This window comes from Gymnodraco acuticeps, unplaced genomic scaffold (assembly GCF_902827175.1).
Source record: "Gymnodraco acuticeps unplaced genomic scaffold, fGymAcu1.1, whole genome shotgun sequence".
NCBI lineage: Eukaryota > Metazoa > Chordata > Actinopteri > Perciformes > Bathydraconidae > Gymnodraco > Gymnodraco acuticeps.
Window position 1 is genome coordinate 1376828 of NW_022990499.1, and position 21126 is coordinate 1397953.

The 21126-nt window shown below is 39.9% G+C and overlaps 1 protein-coding gene across 1 annotated transcript; it reads left to right on the plus strand.

The window, feature by feature from the left end:
* Positions 1-2013: 2013 nt before the first annotated feature.
* Positions 2014-4266, plus strand: LOC117552865. Its single transcript, XM_034226541.1, has 6 exons — positions 2014-2172; positions 2257-2365; positions 2892-2970; positions 3084-3225; positions 3332-3459; positions 3824-4266. Exons 1-6 carry the CDS (start codon positions 2088-2090, stop codon positions 4136-4138), a joined length of 858 nt encoding a protein of 285 aa, XP_034082432.1. The 5' UTR covers positions 2014-2087; the 3' UTR covers positions 4139-4266.
* Positions 4267-21126: the final 16860 nt, after the last annotated feature.

Genomic DNA, 21126 nt, shown 5'->3' on the forward strand with positions numbered 1-21126 from the left:
ATGGGGAGCCCCAATTTGGTCTCATAAAGTCCATTTTAGTACTAGACCAAACATCACACACACCAACAATAAAACTTGTTGTACAGAAGTGGGAAACACAATGGTTTGATAGGCATTTCTTTGCATACAGTGTGATTCCCACTCAAGTTTTGGCAGCTGTTGATGTGAGAGAGCTGCTTGATCACCATCCCCTACATGCAGTGAAGTCATTCAGCGAGACTGATGACAGTTTATACATTTCACTGCGCTATAGACTTTTTTAGAAAATCAGCTTACTGCCACCAAGTGTGTGTACAGTAGGTATGACACTTTGTAAATAGCATTTTGACTCGTCAAGTCCATTTTTTCCTGCCATATTTGTTTAGTGGTTAGCTATAAATGCTGCTTAAAAGGTGCCTTTGGACTACAGGGATGATCATGCGATGGAGTACTGGGATGTTTCTGTAAATACTGGGATGGATGTGATAAATTGTACAGTAAGTATTTTTTGTTTAATCTGTCTACATATCGTTGCTGTTGGGCAGAAACCTTGTGTCTCCATATTTAAACTATGTTTTTTATATTTGTAAATGTACTAATTCGTCATAGTGTTGTACAAAAGTAGTTCAAATAGATCTACAAGCTCCCAATGTCAAGAGCTTGTCGATTGGCTATTTCACAATTTTTAAATGTTAAAAATTATAAAAGGAACAATTTTGGACATACACGGTTTCCACCCGACGGTGACGATGTACAGTAGTAGTCACTGTCAGTTAAGAAGTTACATGTTTGTTTTATATCTTTTTCAATTTGCCGCAGATCTGCATGGTCCAAACTTGTCGCATTTTTCATTCACTCGGGTGAAAACTTTGGCGTGGTGCATATCTCTCACACCATGCATACTGTGTGCAGTCTTCTGAGTCCGCTGGTGTGGTACACTGATTTACATTACTGATGCTCATCCGGCAATTCTAGGTGGCTGTCACTGTTTGTTACATTAACCTGGATTCTGTTTAGATTGAACCTGCTGTGCCACCTACAAGTCCTGATGTCCAACCAACTGCCACAACTCCACCCTCCATGGAGGACCAAACGGCACCTGTCGTACCAGCGATGATACCTCAAACACTACATATAATTCCACAATTTGTAAGCTCCACTTTTTAAGACTTGGGTTTCACTTTTTTCTTTAATCAACACTAAAGAGTAATAAACGATATCTGTGATGTTGTCCCTTCTTGCAATTTTCTCAGGATATCCGCCAGATTCTCACAGGCTCAACTGAAGGCAAGCTGATCCTGGGGAGCCTTGATGAGGATGTGATCATCCCTTCGCAAAGAAAGTGCCTTGTCCGTATTTTGGTGTCTCACCTCATGGAGAAGTTTGGAGAGAGGTAATTAAAAATAGTGGGTTTTTTTTCTTGTTTTTAGTGAATGTTATGTTAGTTTGAAAAAGGTATATGAATCTTCTTTCAGGGGAAAAGAATAAGACGGGACACTACTTTCAAGTCTGACATTTACCTAGACCACCAACATAAACATGCACAACACATGTACCAAAACACACGTTCAGTAGTGTTTTTAATTTATTAGGATGCCTATTAGCTGCAGAATATGCTACAGCCATTATACTGGGGTGCAACACATGTTTTAGAAATACTTAAGATCTAATTTGACTCTGCTGGTAATTTAGTTTTTCTGTGTTTGCAGTCCTACCAGTGAGACAAAAAAGGCCTTGGCTGCAGCTTTGATTCATGGGTTTCCCTCCTTGAAGGACGAGTCGGACTCAAGCAGTGGCTTCGTAAGTAATTAACATTTTATTGAGGAATTGATGCTAAAACAGTCAGTTGAACACAATATAACTCATCTCCCAGCACCAGAGTACTGGACTTCTGTGCTGTTTGATGCCCGGTGTTGTCAGACAGACATACAGACAAACCCTGTTCTAGATGGCTCAGCCACATGTTGTCGCCACGCTATCAAAATGTGCCTCATCTCTATTCACCAAAGACTTTCATTTCTTGACAGTGATACTGGTTCACCCCAGGACGGAACCGCCGCCCAGCCACTGGATTCCTCGAAGAGAGGCTTCGGAACGTCAGAAAGAGGATGAGAAAACCGGCCAGGTCACAGAGCACGCAGCAGACACCACCACAAAGTAGTGAAGCTAGCACTCGTAGGACATTCATACCAGGTAATCGTTGGAACTGAATAATTTGTTTAAGCAATACAGACATATAATTTGAGATTGTTAATATCCTTATGTGTACTTTTATAGAATGTACCATATCGGAAGAAAGAGCCATACAGTGTAAAGAATGGCTGAAACACAATTCGCAGCCCCTCAACCAGGTGGAGCAATACATGCAGGATACAGCAGTGTACAGGTCAGTAGGAATGCACTGAGGACACTAGCTGCAGCACTCATTCAATGTCATTTTGCCTATGCATGCACCTCATGGTACTGTAGCACCTCAAGTCATTCAAATCTGAACTACAGACTTCTCAAAACAAACTACTACTAGACCTCTCACACCTATGACCTAACCCCTGCTCATTATGATGCTATAGTGGGATGGCTCAGGGGAGGACAGAGTACAGCAACTTGCAATGGGCCTGGTTTTCAAGGGACCAGTGCCATGTACCTGTCAAAATAAAGGGCACAACACCAGTGGGAGCGCCATTACTCTCTCCCCCCCCCCCCCCATAATCGGCACAAACATGGGGATGAATGCATTTTACTATTATGCTACCAAAATGTGGAACACCCTACCACCAGCCATCAAGAAAGTGCAACTCCTTACCCTCCAAAACTGCCATACAAGAGCACCTGTCTGCAACTGCCCTCAGGGCTTTTTGTGATATCCTTTTAACATTCTTGTACTGCTGTACTTTCTGCAAACTATCAAACAGGGCCAAGTCTTTAAGGGAAAACGGGTGGGACATTCAAGGGATCCGCCAAGAGTTCCCACATCTATTCACTCCAGGCATGGTAAGTTAGGAAGGAGTATATGTTTACATATGATGTGGATGCATTGTTTATAACAATCTTTTATCAGTATGTCAGCTGCCACATTGAATTTTCTTTTTCAATTTTTCATTTAGATTGCACAGGACTTTCAGATCCTACATGGAGAGGCTGCGCCTAAGCTCTTCGAAACCTGGCTACCTTTGTTTAAAGACAAGATCCTGCACCTGGCGAGACGGGAAGGGAAACTTATCTCGTCGCTTGATGGATTAACACCCGGTAATACATTGTTATATTGTACAGCAGACTTTATTTTGCTACTAAATGACCAATTCACAGATATGCCATGCCACATATTGATACCTATAAAATTGTCTTCCTACAGATTGTTTGGGGGAACTTGCTCTGAGCCAGTTACCAACACTGCTTCCACCAACTGTCTACAGGGTTGGCCGAAAAGTGTTCCGGTACACTATCGAGGAGTCTAAGTTGGCCTTCATCGATCATAAGCCTGTAAGTCCCTCTGCATATCTAAAGGGAAATGTTATTCTTTTAATCACTTGAACCCAGCATCCATATTCTTGGGGGGGGTGGCGGGGACATTAGCCAAACATGGCAGCTAGATCGGCTATTTTGGCGAAGAGATTTGGTGAAGATGGAAAACAGTGGTCTAAAGTACAGAGCCAACCCAGGTCCAGTTTAAGTGGTTAAGAATGTGCCTGACTGCCTGTTATTCCTGGGCTCAAGAATAATTCAAAACATTGTTTCTGAATATGCATTGTATCAGCCACTGCCAAATCTTGCTTACTCTTTGCTTTTGCACAATCTTTTACTTTGTTTAATTTATCTTGTCTTTTGTTCTTTATTTCTTTCTCAGGTTGGAACAAACTTGGTGGAGTACCTCCATGAGGCGAAGGTGTCAAGACCTTACCCATATGTCCTGTCCCTGGGAAACGATATTTGGCACACCTCTCAGGCGTTCGTTATTCTTGATGGGGAGGCGTTGGAACAAAACACATTGCTTCAGGCAGTAGATGTCTGTTTCAAGGTATTCTATATCTTTGACATCGACTACACAAAGCAGTGTGAAGCTGTATGGAAATTCCTCCAAAATGCAGTGTACGAAATCAAGGGAGGAGAGGAGTCAAAACCTGCTACGTCCTTGCGTGCAGCAATACTTGCTTGCAAGTAGACTTGTGGTCTTGATCCTTTTATTTTCTTCTGCTGGTCCTCCTGTTCTATTCTCTCTCTTCTGCTGCTTGGCTCAGAGTAGGGTTCTATCTGGTTAAATTAAATATTGCTGGATTTGTGAAGTGTGTGTGTGTGTGTTATGTTCAAAATACTACCTAATGCTCAAAGTATTTTATGAGCAAGTTGTGTGCTAAAAAAAGAGCTAAATGGTGGAAGCATAAATTGTTAAAATGTTTATTTGCACATCTTAGTTTCCTGTAGTTCGGATCACCTAAAGGAGCAGTACATTGTTGTGATCATGTTGGAGGATTTTCTTTGTAACGTTTACATAGCCAGTATATGAACCAGTCATTTCTGAAAAAACGTATGTTGCTATTAGTGGTTCTCAAACCAGAGCTTGTAGATCTGCTAATGTGTGTTGTTTACAGGCTGTACTGTACATGCATAAATGTTAAGTTTTGTTTAAAGAAAGTTTTGCACTTTATTGTGAACTGAATATGTTTGCACTTTATTGAACTGTCAATTGTTATAACAATAAAATGAATATTTTTCTAAGATTCCAACATTGTTTAAAAACGTTTATTGCATATTATATTATTTGCATGACCAAATATAGGATGCATTTTAAAAGGGTTTGTAATTTAAATGTTTAAGAGACATGGGTATTGCATTAAAAACATGACGATAATAACTTGTAGAATTAACCCATCGCAGCTATTATGACCCAGCATTTGGGTGTAATATTTAACCCAATTCATGGTAGAATTAACCCAGGGCTGTAATTAATTTGACCCAGCATTTGGGTGTAATATTTAACCCAATTCATGGTAGAATTAACCCAGGGCTGTAATTAATTTGACCCAGCATTTGGATTAAATGTATAACCCATCTGCTGGGTTAAAATACGCAACCCATTTCGTTGGGTCAAATTAACTACTGCTGGGTTGGTCCAATATTGATCCTGGCGTTGGGTTAAAAAACGACCCAAATTGGGTTGTTTTTAACCCAGCATTTTTTAGTGTGTACTTACCTCCATCTCGAAAGTCATGGAAAAAATAGTATATGAACAGGTCGAAAAGTACCTCGCGGAAAAGAAACTAATCTATGAATTTCAATCTGGCTTTAGAACATCACACTCCACTGACACATGCCCTCTTTATTTGAGCGACCACATCAAACAAGAGGTGGACGAGGGCAAGTACTGTGGCATGGTGATGCTGGACCTACAAAAGGCTTTCGACACTGTCAATCACCCCATTCTGATTGACAAGCTAAAAGCAATTGGTTTTGATAAACTATCGGTGAGCTGGATGCAATCCTACCTGGAAGGGAGAGAACAGATGGTGGAGGTAAATGGTACTCTGTCCCCCCCCCCTCCCAGTGAGCTGTGGTGTTCCACAAGGAAGCATATTAGGTCCGTTACTGTTCCTAATTTATGTAAATGACATGTCATCAGCATGTGACTGCAACTTGTTCCTGTTCGCGGACGACTCAGCCCTGCTGGTCTCTGGCAGGAACAGGTTGCAGGTTGAAAAAACCCTCAGCTCCGAGCTCGGCAGAATCTGCACCTGGCTCGCCGATAATAAATTATCATTACACCTGGGTAAAACAGAGTTTCGGTTCGAAACATAATCTCAGCAAATCCGACGACTTCTCAGTTGCAGTGGGCGACATTATTGTCACAAGTAAGATGGAAATTACATACCTAGGATCTATTCTTGAGGCAAACCTCTCCTGTGACAAAATGGCATCCAATGTAATACAAAAAGTCAATCAAAGAACTAGATTCCTATACCGGATCTCCTCTCTGGTAAACAAAAACACCCTGAAAACTCTGGCAGGAGCACTCATTCAAGGGTACTATGACTATGCTTGCACGTCATGGTACCATAGCACCTCCAAGGCGCTAAAAATAAAACTTCAAACATCGCAAAATAAACTGGTCAGACCTTTCATCTAGAACCCACCTAACCTCTGCCCACTTTGACAACCTAGGATGGCTTAGAGTAGACGACAGAGTACAGCTACTTGCAATGGGCTTGGTCTACAAGATCCACTACACCTCTATGGTACCCATGTACATGTCAAAATTCTTCCCAAAGGTCAAGGAATACCATGATCATAACACCAGAGGGAGCTCCACAAATCATGTGAAACCCAGATTTGGCACAAAAAAGGGGGAATACACGTTTCGCAATTATGCCACATCAAGGTGGAACGCTCTTCCCACAACTGTAAAGGAAAGTAAAACTATACTTACCTTCAAAACCTCTCTTAAAGAGCACCTTCGGGGGAGAGCATTGCAAAACTGGCCCCGGTAATGGTACAAATCTCAACCTGTCGTACAATGGACAGCTTCCCCCCCCCCATCTATGTATATACTCGCATTTTAGACTCTGTTACTAACTGTATATCTGTAGACTTGGTATGTCTTAAATGTCCGGTTAGGATGTATTAGAACGAAATCTAAAATGAAAATTGTAAATAAGCAATCTGTATGTAAAAAACCACCTGTATGTAAATTGTAAATAAGCATCTGTATGTCAAATATGTCTTATATGTCTTAAATGATATGATGAATTGGAAATGGGGGACCCTGATGTAAACAAGACGAAAGTATTTCTCTGGTCTGCATCCCCTTAACAATTGTATGTTTTGAGCTGTACTGTACCCAATATACAAGCTGTTAATACACTTTTCAATCAATTCAATCAAACAGTAAAAATAACAGTAGCATTTCAACAGGTTTTTGATATAATAAAAACTCAAGTTAGATACCGTTATTAATCAGCTGTAATTTTTTGTTTGTTTGAACTTATTCATTATAATTATTGTACAAAATGGTATAAGAATGCAAACTTAAATTGATTATAGTCTATTATCAATTCAGGTTAAGAAACTAGTGTTGCTTGCATCCTATTTTAAAGGTATTTATTTTTATACTCTACTAAAATGCAACAAAAAAAGGGTTTGATTCTATTAATCTATTTTTTATTTCACTTTGGCAGCAGATTCCTGTGTAGGTTCAGATCTGAGTTTTCTTATTAGTAAGCCTAATTTATACTTTTGTGAATAAACTCCAACTCTGTATCAACAACACTGTTGTGCAACTTCAGTTAAATACTTATATTTGTGTAAATTAGAAAGAGGTAAGATAAAGGATCTGCAGTATTTTATGAAGTATTCATCGTACAAAGGTCAGTTTTATACAAGTAGAAGTATGTATTTCCCTGGTAGTAGGCTGTCAGTAATGGCTACGCCTCTCTATTTGGACTGGTAGATCTCGGCAGACCGGCAACTTTAAAAGTAGCTCTCGGTTCAAAAAAGGTTGGGCACCCCTGCTGTAGACGGTGTGAAAGCGCCTATTGTTTTAAATAATGGTCGGAATGTGAGCCTTCTCAATTACCGTGGGACAGCAGAGAACTCTAAACAAAAATGTTCAATCAATAAAGTAACATCTTATCTTAATAATATCTTCATATTAATAATAAATCATACAGTATGTGTCCGAAAGGGAGCAGGAGGAAGCAAACACCAAAAAAAACATTACAAAAATTATACTGCATATTAAAGCAAACTATTGTAAAGGTAAAAGTATGAGCATAACAAATAAAGAAGTTTAAACATTTACATTATTATTATTATGTAATATATAAAGACTATATATTATTGAATTACAAGATTAGATATACTTTATTTGATCTAAAATATTGATGTTTTTTCGTTATACTGTAGTAGCCTGTGAAAACCATAATACATATTTGTTCAAATGCTCTTCACCAAAACACAACTGAAGTACTGAAAGTCCATGAAACTTGTCTTTCTGTATTTGTGAATGAAGCGCCATCTAATGGTTAAATCCTGAAATTGAAAATCTGGCAACGCCCTCTTGGAAAATAGTGGGAGGGCTTAACATTCCCAGCCGCTGGGATCAGTTGGGTGTTTGGCAGGAACCTGTTGGCTGGAGTCTTTTCTAGAGTGCTACATCTGTATGTATTATTGCTACATAAACATTATATCGCAGTCTTATTGTCGCCAACTCGTTTCTAATATGCAAAAAGAAGAAAAAAAATGCGTCTATGGTGTATTTTCGATCTTTCCAATCCAGACGAGATCTCTCTCTCCCCCTGTCTGTGTGCGAGGGGGCGGGGCAGTTTACAAACACGTGGCTGCTACATCAACACACTCTCACTCCCTAAGCGTCCAGGAGCGACGCTTGGTCAGGGTCCCGTGGCGTCCAGTTGGGACGCGTCGAGGCTCCTTCAGCTTCATAAATGGACGCAAAGAGCTTTCAACTGATTGCAATGTATTCCCATCGGCGGCGGTATTTGACGCTCATGGAAGCACCGCATCCATTTATGTCGGCAGCTCTTAAAGGCAATGTGAGCGTCCATTCCCATTGGATAACGGAGAATTGTACACCCGGAAGTAAGTATTCTCCTTACTGTTGATTGATTTGACAGTGATATCTGCACTACTCATCGACTAAAAAACACCAGATTACCTTTGTTAATTAAACGACATTGATAGGTTTAAATTGTGTACAATGCTTTTGTGTTTGTCCCCTTCAATTCTGAGAAACAACTTGTTTTCTCTGAAATGTGGAGCGCCAAAGAGACTACACTACCCACAATCCCTAGCTATTGTTGTGACGACGCCTGTCCGCTTTGCGACAAACCCTGTGATTAATCTTCAAGCTCTGGGATTGGATGTTTGAGTGGCAGTGCGCCAAGGTTACGCCGAGCGTCAAGCTCTTTGAAATGGAACGAAACCACGGCAGACTATTCAAAACTGGACTCCAACGCCCCCCCAGAACTACACATGCTGGCTATTGTGTTTCGCAACATGTTCTCTATGGCACGTCTCTACTGGGAATTGTAGTTATTCCCAAAATTAGAAGTTGACAGTATTAAACTGTGTACAGCCCTGGGGCCTCATTTATAAAAGGGATATACGCACAAAAAATAGCGTACAGCAGTTTCTACGCAATGTTTGCGATTTATAAAATACTAACTTGACGGGAAAATGTGCGGTCCTCCACGCAAACTCTAACCCATGCGTACGCACTAAGCACAAAAATGGGAGAGACGAGAAACTGCGACACCGTTGGCAGAAGGAAGAATGGAGAGAAATATGTGGAAATAATAACATAAATAAAATGTTACCTCTCATTTATCATATATGAAGAATTCATTTTCAAACATTGATTAAAGCCAATCTTAAAATGATTAAACAAACGCCCGTTTGAGACTCCTCAGTGCACACAAAAACATAACTTGGAGAAATAAATAAATACGGATATGTTATTTAAAACCACCTCGAATATGTTGTGTTAATGTTATGACATGTTTTCTCATAAATTATGCGGTAAGCAGTAGGACAGAATTACATCTAAACTGACGCCGTTTTGCATTTCTATAGGTTGTAGATACGAGCATGGTTTTATATACTATCATGTTTAATCGTGTTTTATGCCGTTTGCCAAGACTTGATAAGTCGCTCGTAAAACACAGGAGGTATGGAAGCTAAGAACACCATGTGGTAAATTGTACAGCTAATATAACACAACACATTAGTTGTATTCCCTTTAACTGGTGGATATAGAGTTGCTGCGGGGGGGGGGGGGGGGGGGTTGAGATGCACAGGATGCAGTGGAGACACTGCGCACAGCTGATCGACAGCTGGGACGCAAACCACCAAATACAAAAAAATAATTCAGATCCAGTCGTCATGACTCCACTCCGGAGGGATTCCCCGTTCACTTCTTAGTTTCTCATCAAGGGGGGGTCTCCTGTCCCCGGTACAAACACACTGCCTGAGGAAGGCTATGTGTATTGTTTTTGTCATTAACCTTTTTCGGACCATTTATTTATTTATTTTGGTGACGATCCGATCTCCATGCTGCTACTCTGGTTCAAACTGCATCCACCAAACAATATGATTTATCTCCACCTCCCCAAAATAACCAAAATCTGACACGGTGTGTCTTTTTTAGCTGTTCTGTCGTCATTTCCTGCGATCTTCTTCATAAAGTCAGTCAGAATGAATGAATGGGCGTTTCTTTGACTATTTATAGGCAAATATGGGCGTTACGTGAAGCCCGCAAAAGCTGCACCGCTTTTCGAGTTGATCGTGATTTATAAAGGGAAACCGGCGTAGGAAGTGCCGTACGCACTTTCCTCGCCGGTACGCAATGTTTTGAGAATCGGAAAATGTCGGAACATTTCTGTAACTATTTTTTGGATTTCTACTAAGTAAGCAACCTTCCCACATGAATCCTACGCACAGCGTTATAAATGAGGCCCCTGGAGGTTTAGACGATAGGAAACAAATTTCCAAATGTAAAACATGTAATTACTAAATGGGTGAAAATCGCTTGTATCCATAATGGGCAGCATTAATATATACCCACATGACAGCTCATTGTTACTTTGTAATTCTACTCCACTACAATTCAGAGGTTAACCTGGTATTTTTACTCCACTACATTTATTTGAGTTACTTTGAATATTCTGATTAATGATATAAATATAAACAACCCTTAAAGCAGACTTTAGTTACACCTGAGTAAAATGTAGGTAAGGTGATTGTCAAGTGCCAACAATCAGGAAATATATTTGATAGTTGCTGCTTGAGAAGACTAAACATTTATCTGCAGATCTCTATGAAGTATATTCATTACTCGTTATTCTCTACTAATAGTTAATTAAAAACTGTATATAATTGCTATTTTGAACATCCCTTTCAAGATTTCAAGATTTTCTAAGGTTTATTGACATATCATATACACAACTACAGTGTAGTTATGCAATGAATGAAAAACTTCACAGGTTCCTCAACAGTGCATTACAAGACATCTATCAATATGTGTGTATACCTCCACCATTAAACTGTCAAATTCTGCGCATTTCTTATACTATCTACATACATAAGAGTATAATTAATGTGTATAATATCATTTAAAATAAGTGCCATTTATTTTTTTATTTTTTATTTATTCTACTAAAATCATACAAAACAAAAACGTATAATTGATACACACAAATTAACAAAATTAGTAGAAGCGGGAGGGCTGAAGCATAGCTTATGGGGAGTAGCCCTCCCGTGCATCATCATTAGCATCAATATAATAATGGCATTTATTTAGTCAAAAACAAAGAAATAAAGAAAACTAATGAAAACTGGAAAAAGAAATAAAAATAAAAGTTAGGGCAAGAAAAAAGTAAATGCATATATAAATAATACTGGGAATATCCAATATGTGTTAGCTGGAGTAATCTGCAAATAGAATTGTTTTTACTTTAGTTTTGAATTGTTGATGACTAGTAATACTTGAAACGTCTGGGTGAAGTCCATTCCACGTTTTAACTATGATAATGGATAAGCTGTGTGATTTGATGGTTGTTCTACAGGGCTTGCTACACAACCAGTTAGGATGCCTGGTTGGGTATTTCCTGACTGTGGTTTGGAACTGCTTTTGAATGTTAGTAGGCATTTTGTTATGGTAAATGTTGTGCATAATCAGTACTGTTTTAAGCTTAACGATATCAACAAATTTGAATAGATTGAGTTTTTTAAATATGGGAGTTGTGTGTTCATATTTACCAACAACACAGACTATTCGTAATACTTTTTTTTTAGATGTTATTATTTTTTGTAGATTTGTTGAGTACGTGTTTCCCCATATTTCGGAGCAGTAATAAAGAACATAGTTAACATTGCAGGAAAGCAATGTATTAGACATTAAGTACTTTGTCAGGCTTAATATTTATCTGTAGATAGATACCCCCAAAGTATTTTTCTTATTTGAAAGAAGACCTTAACCTAAAGTATTCTTTAATGTGTTAATAAAGGTTAATTAATTTGTCTGTTTTGCACATCCTCATATTAATATCTTTGTACATCCAGCACTAAACTGTTTTATTGTAGAGATCACTTACAGTATCTTCTTGATTTTTTATATTCTATATTTCTATCATTGACCTTCTACTTTCCCCCTATGAAAGTATGTACTCTTAATATTTTTTTCATCAAATAATATTATTCAACAAAAATAATTCAATAACGTGCTTTAACCACTAGGCGGTGCACACAAGGTACACACAGCATACTAATAATAACTTTGTATTATTAGTGTAGGACACTTATGTATGTATAACATCTGAAGATATGTAGTTTTATTCATGTTTTCACATAATTGTACAGGATATTGCTATACTATTTCTCCTGTTTTACTTCTACACATTAATATCTGATTTGTAAAACATCACAGACAGAAAGGCATAGCCGTCATTTAATGGTAAGCTATTGAAATTGTGATTCCATAGATGTGTCTCCCATCACCCAAAACCCCTGACTATTCTCTCAACTCAGTATTTACATTCTTATATTAAAAGAAAATCAGTAATATCTTTAAAAACGTGCATTGCGGCTAAAACATCCAATCAGCGAGCTGAGGATCTTTCCTACGTCTGTTTCCGGTATTGTTCCTGTAATGAGAGTTCACATTTGTGCTACATTGAAGGGTGGAATTGACTACACATCTTCAGAAACATAATTTGCTTCAGATATAACTAATAGCAAATAAAGTATAAAAATATAAGTAATAAAAAGATAAAACACTGGCATGTAATTTACGTTAGAATAAATAGAATGGTTTTGAATAATAGATTACTAAAATCAAAAAAAATATGTATGAATTTATGTTTCATCCAATCACAGAGCTTGTTGACTTATCACAAGGTTTGTCAAAGCGGACAGGCGTCGTCACAACAATAGCTAGGGATTGTGGGTAGTGTAGTCTCTTTGGCGCTCCACATTTCAGAGAAAACAAGTTGTTTCTCAGAATTGAAGGGGACAAACACAAAAGCATTGTACACAATTTAAACCTATCAATGTCGTTTAATTAACAAAGGTAATCTGGTGTTTTTTAGTCGATGAGTAGTGCAGATATCACTGTCAAATCAATCAACAGTAAGGAGAATACTTACTTCCGGGTATACAATTCTCCGTTATCCAATGGGAATGGACGCTCACATTGCCTTTAAGAGCTGCCGACATAAATGGATGCGGATATTTATCTCCCATTCTTTCACTTTTTCTGACATTTTCAACACCCAACATGTCGTTAATGTCTCTGTTTAGTGAACTACAGCAATCTGAAAGCCTGTACATTATTTATATCACACTTTATCAGTAGAAAAATGCAGGAAATGACTTTTTTAATGCAGTATTTTCTGATGTATGGCGCAACACAAAGATATTTCGCTCTGTGCAAACCTTTGACTCTAATATGTCAACAACATGTCACGATCTGTCTGTGTTGTGTTTTGTCTTGTCTTGATCTGTCTTTGGTTTGTCTTCGATTCTATTGGCTCTAACGGTTCAAAAGAGATGTCAATCATCAAAATCGACCAATGGGTTCCAGAGAAACGGGAAATACACCCATTTCCACCCAAATGACCCCAGAGGTGTTTTTATATTTGCAAAACCTCTCTAAAAAAGGTCAAATGTCACTTGTTTTGCATCAATCTTGATACAAGGTACTCGTATTTCTAAAGCTTTTAGTCTACTATCCCATCATTCAAGGGTGGTTTTCAATATAAGTAATGGTTTATTTTTGGACGGACACTATCATGTACATGTTCAATCTGAATTTACTTTAAAATAAAAAAAATCTATATTGATTCTGACTTTTCTACATCCAACTGACAGGTTTATCATTGCTTTGAGGAACAAGATTATTAATGTAACCCTTTTAGAAGTGAAGTTATAGTCATTTGTTCTGGGAATGTCATTTTCGAGCCTGAGACCTGGAAAACAGGCTTGGGGCTTAACAGGTTAACTGGTTAATCTGTGTTCACACTGAGACAGTAAAACACAGAGAGAACAGTACACCTATTGTGTAAGTACATACAAGCAGGTCACACAGTATGATCACAAATACATCAAATCTGCCCCACGCAAAGTTATATGATGAGGCCCTCTGTTTTGCTAGTGGAGCCTTGTAGCGGCAACACCGTGCCGCGCCACACTAATTGCGCCGCATTCGGCTCAGTTGAGGCCCCCTCCGCAAGATGAGGCCCCCTCCGCAAGATGAGGCCCCCTCCGCAAGGTGAGGCCCCACGCAGTCTGCATGATCGGCCTGTAGGGAGGGACAGCCCTGAATGTATACATTTGGATAATACTATGTGGTTTTGAAGTGGTTGTGTCACTCATATCACACCATTTGCATGCACAGTATAGGGTATACTGCTGGTGCAATATTACAATGTGTGCCACATTAAATTATCAGCAATCGTCATTATTGCAGTAATATTTTAAATTGATATCAGTTGAAATTAAATGAAAAATGAAAACTAACAGCTCGAGGATCATTAGAGATCCTGATGGCTTACTCAACCCTGAAACCATTCCAATCCAATCCATGCCAACCCAGCTGCTCTGGAAGAACCAATAAGTCACAGTTCCCAAACGTTGCCATGCCAAGGACCCCCATATAGCATTATCCTCTGGCAGGGACCCCTCTTTTGCAATTTTTTTTTAATGATGTGTACATTATGATGGTAAATGTAAGAAATTAAACATACAGCTTCTTAATAAATATTCTTAATATATATTTGTATTCATAATTAATAATCAGATATTCTTCTATTAACAGTAAACATTTTTTGGTTTTTATCTTTTGGTTTTCATTCATTACATTCATTGTGTCTTCTGCTATAAATATTCTTAACAAAATATTAAACAGTAATATCAACAGTACATATTTTTTAAGTGATTTCTGTCTTAATAATATAATATTCAACAGTAATATGAACAATAAACATATATTTAGAGCTTTTTTTAAAGTGATTTTGGTCTTAATAATATATATAACATTATACATACTATTCAACAGTAATATTAACATGTACAGTATTTTTTTTGAGTTTTGCCATTTATTCATTACATTCAGTGTGTCTTCAGTTATAAACAGTCCGTGTCATTTCACTATGTGTGTCTCTTTATCAAATCAAATCAAGTTTTATTTATATAGCACATTTATAAACGATTTTTGTTCGAGCCAAAGTTCTGTACATATAATAAAAATAGCCTACAGTAGAGACACTTTACAGCAAATACAACAGCACAGATTGTTCAGAATATCAGTATGAGAAAAAAACGACACCCTCTGTGTATACCTGTTCCCTCACTAGTGGGAGGGGTGGGCCTGGTGCCTCCTACACAGTTTATCAATCCTAGGTTTTAGGTTTGTCAGTGCCAGACGAATGTCATTGTCCACTTGCAAACGTGCTCTGTGCTTTGTTTTCAATACCTTCAATGTAGAAAAGCCAGACTCGCAGAGGTATGTGGTGGCAAATGGAAGCAGGGATTTAAGAGCTCTCTCAGCCAGTGCAGGATAATCTTTTTTGACATAAAGCCAGTACTGTGGGAGTGAAACAGCTTGAAATTTCACCTTCAACTCCCATTCATTCGCCATGTCTATGAGTCTCTCTTGGGACATAAGATCCAGACTCTCACCTACTCCTGGGGCAAATGGGTTTCTTATCCAGTTTTGATTTGAGTTGTCTTCCAGGTCAGGGACATATTCTTTGAAATATCCCTGCAGGTGCGCTAGGTGCGACTGGATCAGTGGTGAAATGGTGCCTGGATCAGCACCGGATGACAGAAGCGCTTGGTGAAGCTGTGGGAACATCTCTGTCACTCCCTCCTTGACTTTGGTCGACCACAGGGCGATTTTCTTTGTAAAAGCCTGTACTTTGTCCTGCACATGTAATATGTACGTCTCGCGCCCCTGCATGCTCTTATTCAGGACATTTAGATGTTGGAATATGTCCGACATGTATGCAAGTTTCCGGAGCCATGAGGCATCTGAAAAACGGCCAGCCAGTTCATGATTTTCAGAAGAGAGGAATTCACTGATCCCTTCGCAGTTCAAAAACACGATTCAGCACCGCCCCACGGGAAAGCCAGCGCACGTTGGAGTGGGGCAGTAACCCCTCAAACTTTGCGCCCATCTCGTTACAAAAAATAGCGAACAGTCGGTGTTTTAAGGGCCGAGCTTTTATGAAATTCACTACTTGTATAACTTCCTGTAGTAGCCTATCTGATGTAGTTGATCATCCATTCGTTTAGCAACAAGTGCCTCCCGATGGAGCATGCAGTGCATTGCCACTACATTTGGGGCCTTCTGCTTTATCAAAGCTGTCACTCCGCTTTTTTTGCCTGTCATAGCCGCTGCCCCATCTGAACACACACCCACACAACGAGACCAGTCAAGTCCGTTTGAGATGATGTAGGCTACTCATCTAAAACTTGGAAATGTCTCTTCCTGTGGTCCTACCTTCCAGTGCTTTGCAAAATAATATTTCCTCAACAAAGTTGTCTTCTGAAATAAATCTGATGTATGCAAGCAATTCTGCGACATTTGCTACATCCGTGCTCTCATCCAGCTGCAGAGCGAAACATTCACTAGCTCTCACTTGCTCCAAAAGCTGAGCAGATACGTCTTGAGCCATGTCACCAATCCGTCGGCTCACAGAATGATCCGAGAGTGGTACTGCATTGATTTTGCTGGCAGCATCCTCACCTAGCACTTCCCGAACAATATCGATGGTAGCTGGCAGAATTAAATCCTCTCCTATTGTGTGTGGTTTCTTTGCACGGGCGATGTGGTATGATGCTAAAAATTATGCCTTCAAGGCCCGTTCAGGGACACCGGCTTGCTTCTTAAAAGTAGCCGATTGCATCACTAGGTGCTCTTCTTTTTTTTTTTAAAAGTATATTGATTTATTAGCTTCAGCTGGGTGCTTTTGTTTGAGATGTCGATCAAGTTTAGATGGCTTTAGACACTCGTTGGCGAGGATTTTGAGGCAGAGAACACATTTAGGTACATCACGGCCGTTCTTACTTGCCGTGGTAAAGCCAAACTTTATGTATGATGGCTCATACCTCCGAGTTTTAGACAGCCAGGTATTCCGTGGCTGTGAATCTTTTGCAGATGGTGTTTTTCTTTTAAGATATTTGTCCATTTGATCCTTTAGCACAGGGGTTCCCAACCTTTTTTCCCAAGAGCCCCCCCAAATGACTCCTGTTGGAAGTTGCGCCCCCCCCCCCCCCCACACACACACACACACGGGGGGGTGGGGTGATTAACAGCGGTAATTAAAGTTTAAAAGTCTCAAAATGCTACAACTACTGTCACAAACTGGATGAATGATGTATTTTGTTAAAGGAGGATGAAAGCGTAATTAAGGAGCACTATTGGAGTGACTTTGATGGTTATTGGACTCAGGATTCATTCATTTGGATTCCCGCTGTATGAAGAAATTAAAGGACGGCGCAAGTGGAAACAATTCACAAAGGGATTAAACTGTTTAAACACATGCTCAAAGTAAGCCGGATTTTGCCGATGTGTTTATGTGGATTCAAAAGTCGTAAATAATCTACAAAATGGAGGAGACCGATCTGATCGGAGCAACTGTGACAAATAATCCAACTGAAACCGGCATGGACAATGACTATTGTTTTAAAAATGCGCTTATCCAGACAAGCCTGGTTTGGACACTTTACGGGCAGAAGAAACATTTCTATTAAAGAAAGAATTATACATTTCTGTCTATTTCTGCCTTTATTAGCTACTAACTTGCATTTTTATTACAATTAATTAGTCAATTATTTTGTGTATGTTATTGTAATGTAGAGACAAGGCTTTTAGTGACAATCATGTATTGCCTTACAATTATATGTAAAAAAAAATAAATGTAAAAAAAAAAAAAATAAATAAAAGTCTAAAGATGATATTTGGCCCCCCCCCCCACGCGATCTTTGGCGTGGGGGGGGCGTTTAGTGGGAACCACTGCTTTAGCAGGAGGTAGCTAGCGTGTTCACACAGCAACTCAGTTACACTCTCAGTAGCGACAGCTCGATTCTGATTGGCTTGAAGAGCGGTCGTGTTGTTTAAAAAACAAATTATATATTAAACGATTGGGCATCAAAGGACACATAGATTGATAGATATGCAATTATTAATAACATCTAAAAAAACATATTACATTTGTTTTTACATTTACCCCCCTTTTTTTCCCTTTCCCTCAAAATGTTCGCGACCCCTCTGGCGGCCACTTTGAAAACCCCTGCACTAACTGACCCTCAACAGCCCTTCACGCAAGGCTGGGGGGGGGGAGGAACAGCGTAAAATAAGCAAGCGGAGATCACTTACATGTTCTCATTCCTCAAAGTCTTCTATTAATTTCCCCCTCCCCTGTCTTAACAAACATAACACCGCTTGAAAATTACATATTTTTTCAGCATAGAACATTATAAATTGTTCTGGTGAAACATTTTAACTTCTTTCTCTACTGCTACTATCAATCTAATTCTAGATGAGCACTCATCAAATCCCCAAACATGTATTGCCCTTTGATTACTTTATTTGCATAAATAGTTGCAGTACATACAGTGTCTGGGCTCATTGTAGCTGGATAACCATGTGATACAACCCCAAACAAAAGACCCATCAGACAACAGAGTTCCCACTCGCATCGATTCTGTCATGTCTGATTTGATGGCCAATAAAAGTGTCTGCTAATTTATCACCTTTTGCAATACTAAAATCAAGACACATGTTGTGAGAAAAAACAGAGTGTCTCAGCTCTCTTCAGCCCAGGAGTGACGGGAAATCAATTTATGTCGCATGCAATTACCAGCGTGCTGATTCGGGGAAAACACTGCTGCTTTATATTTCATCAAGGCTATAGAGGAGCTGAGGTGGCGCTCAATACTGGCCTCAGATCAGCACACACTCCCACACAGTATAGATAACTGCATAACTGGAGAAGAAAACTTTACAATCAGGGGAACGCAGGTCCTATAAATTAATCTACACATGACCCCCCCCCTTCCCGACTACCACAGGCTGTAAATCTGAAAATGAGAGCCAAAAAAACTCCTGGGTTTGAGAGTTAATGCAACTTTTACTGCTTGGAAATATTTACATATTTTGTGTTTACTGGTGAGTTACAGCCATGCGTAAATTGTTAACCATCCTGAACGTATTCTCTCTTATTACATACTGTGTTTACCTAGTTGAATACAATAATATAAAGTTCTTACTAAGAATTTGTTTCTTTAACATGTATATTACGTACAACTTACCTAATAAAGTTATGTGAAATCTGTGGACATAACACAATTAATTAAAGTCAAGTGTGTGTGTCTTTCTTCTGCATGCTGAGCGATTGTGATGTGTGAGGGTTAATTAAGGTAAGTGTATGTGGTGATAGTTTACTTTTGGTGTTTTTTGGTGGGCGAGTTGGGTTTTTAGTGTGGTTCCTCTTGCCAATGCATTGGTAAATGGGCATTTTACCAAACTTACTAGAAAGCATGGTAAAACAATATCAGCCAGCTTTCCCGTGGAGTGTTTGGATATGGATATGGCTCTGAGAGAAAACGCCTGACACAGATGCATTGAATGTGTGCTGTAGTCATTTTCCTGGACCAGGTGGAGAAAGTGAGCGGCTTCATTGAGATCGTGGTGAATACAATGTTTGTGCAGGTGCAGTGCATACTTAAAATTGGAACATGGAGATTTACCTATGCTTTCATGTTACAGCCGAGGCGGTGCCATTCAAGTTCGCCATTCCAGCGGGGCGGATGGCTCCGTTTGCCGGGGAGGAGGATGACGAGGACTTCTCGTTGGCGGGCACTTCCGGGTCCGGCGTCCATGGAAGTCCACCGACCAGGTCTGTCCGCCAGGACTTCCCCCTGGTGATGACCATGGCGGCAGAGTGTGTAGGGCTACTGTTTGTAGATGTATGTGCATTCATAAACAAGGCAAGTCAGGCTGTGTCTCAACGCCGTGTATTCACATTGAGCAGGTAATCATACAATTGAGGTATATTCACATGAGGCAGATATATATATATAACACAGGCACAATACGTCCACAGGGTGGAGTTGCAACCTAGCCTAAACCACCACCCCCACCACTGCCGCCGAAACCGGTGAGCCGCCTCCACCAGGGGTTCTACGGCCCGGTCCCGCCCGGCGCAAGCCAGCCTTCATTTCGCCCCCGTTGCCAGATATCTGGCAGAGTGTGGAGTCATGTTGTTGTCAGAAAACACACCTCGCCTGTTATAATAGCTCCGATTAATGCATTTCACCGTTAATGTGAAACAGCGTTAATACGAAGGTGCGCATATGGAGTCAGATTTGGGTCAATATTCTCGCGCGTAAAACAAGCTACTCACGAGCGGAAAATGTGCTTTTACACGCGCATAAAATGACCCTCGCGCGCAGATTAAACCCAGAGACAGCCCTCTTGCTTGCTCGCGGGAGTGTCAGCCTCGCGGAGTCTGTCTACGCGCGCGTGAAAAGTTTCTGGCACTTTGGGGCGGAGCCACTGGACTTTGATTGAAAGTTGGCAGGAAACCCGGGGTTGCCAGGTTTGATAAATGCCTGAACTGCCAAGAGCCGAGCAGTGACGGCAGCAAAATCAGTTGGACGAGATTGAATGGTAAAGTTGTCCATAAAAAACCATTATATTCGTGTACAGCTAATATATATATATATATATATATGATTCTGTTTTCTTCAAGGTTGTGTCTTCCTGGTCGAATGTACTTATTGTAAGTCGCTTTGGATACAAGCGTCAGCTAAATGCAATGTAATGTAATGTAATATACATTAATTTGATATAAAACAATATATTTTTCAGTGGGCTGTGTCCGTCGAAAACTGCTAGCTACTGTCTGCTGTACGCACCTAGATTTTGCTGCCGTCACTGCTCGGCTCTTGGTAGTTCAGGCATTTATCAAACCTGGCAACCCCGGATTTCCTGGCAGCTGTCAATCAAAGTCCAGTGGCTCCGCCCCAAAGTGCCAGAAACGTTTCACGCGCGTGTAGACACTCCCGCGAGCAAGCAAGAGGGCTGTCTCTCTGCGCCCGCGAGCGGCTCTGCGCTCGCTCGCGGACGCAGAGCCGCTC

Coding starts and splice junctions, on each gene's coding strand:
- LOC117552865 (XM_034226541.1), top strand. CDS start 2,088: ATGAGAAAACCGGCCAGGTCACAGAGCACGCAGCAGACACCACCACAA. Junction 2,366..2,891: donor CAGGATACAGCAGTGTACAG/GTCAGTAGGAAT, acceptor ACTATCAAACAG/GGCCAAGTCTTTAAGGGAAA. Junction 3,460..3,823: donor CCTTCATCGATCATAAGCCT/GTAAGTCCCTCT, acceptor TTTCTTTCTCAG/GTTGGAACAAACTTGGTGGA.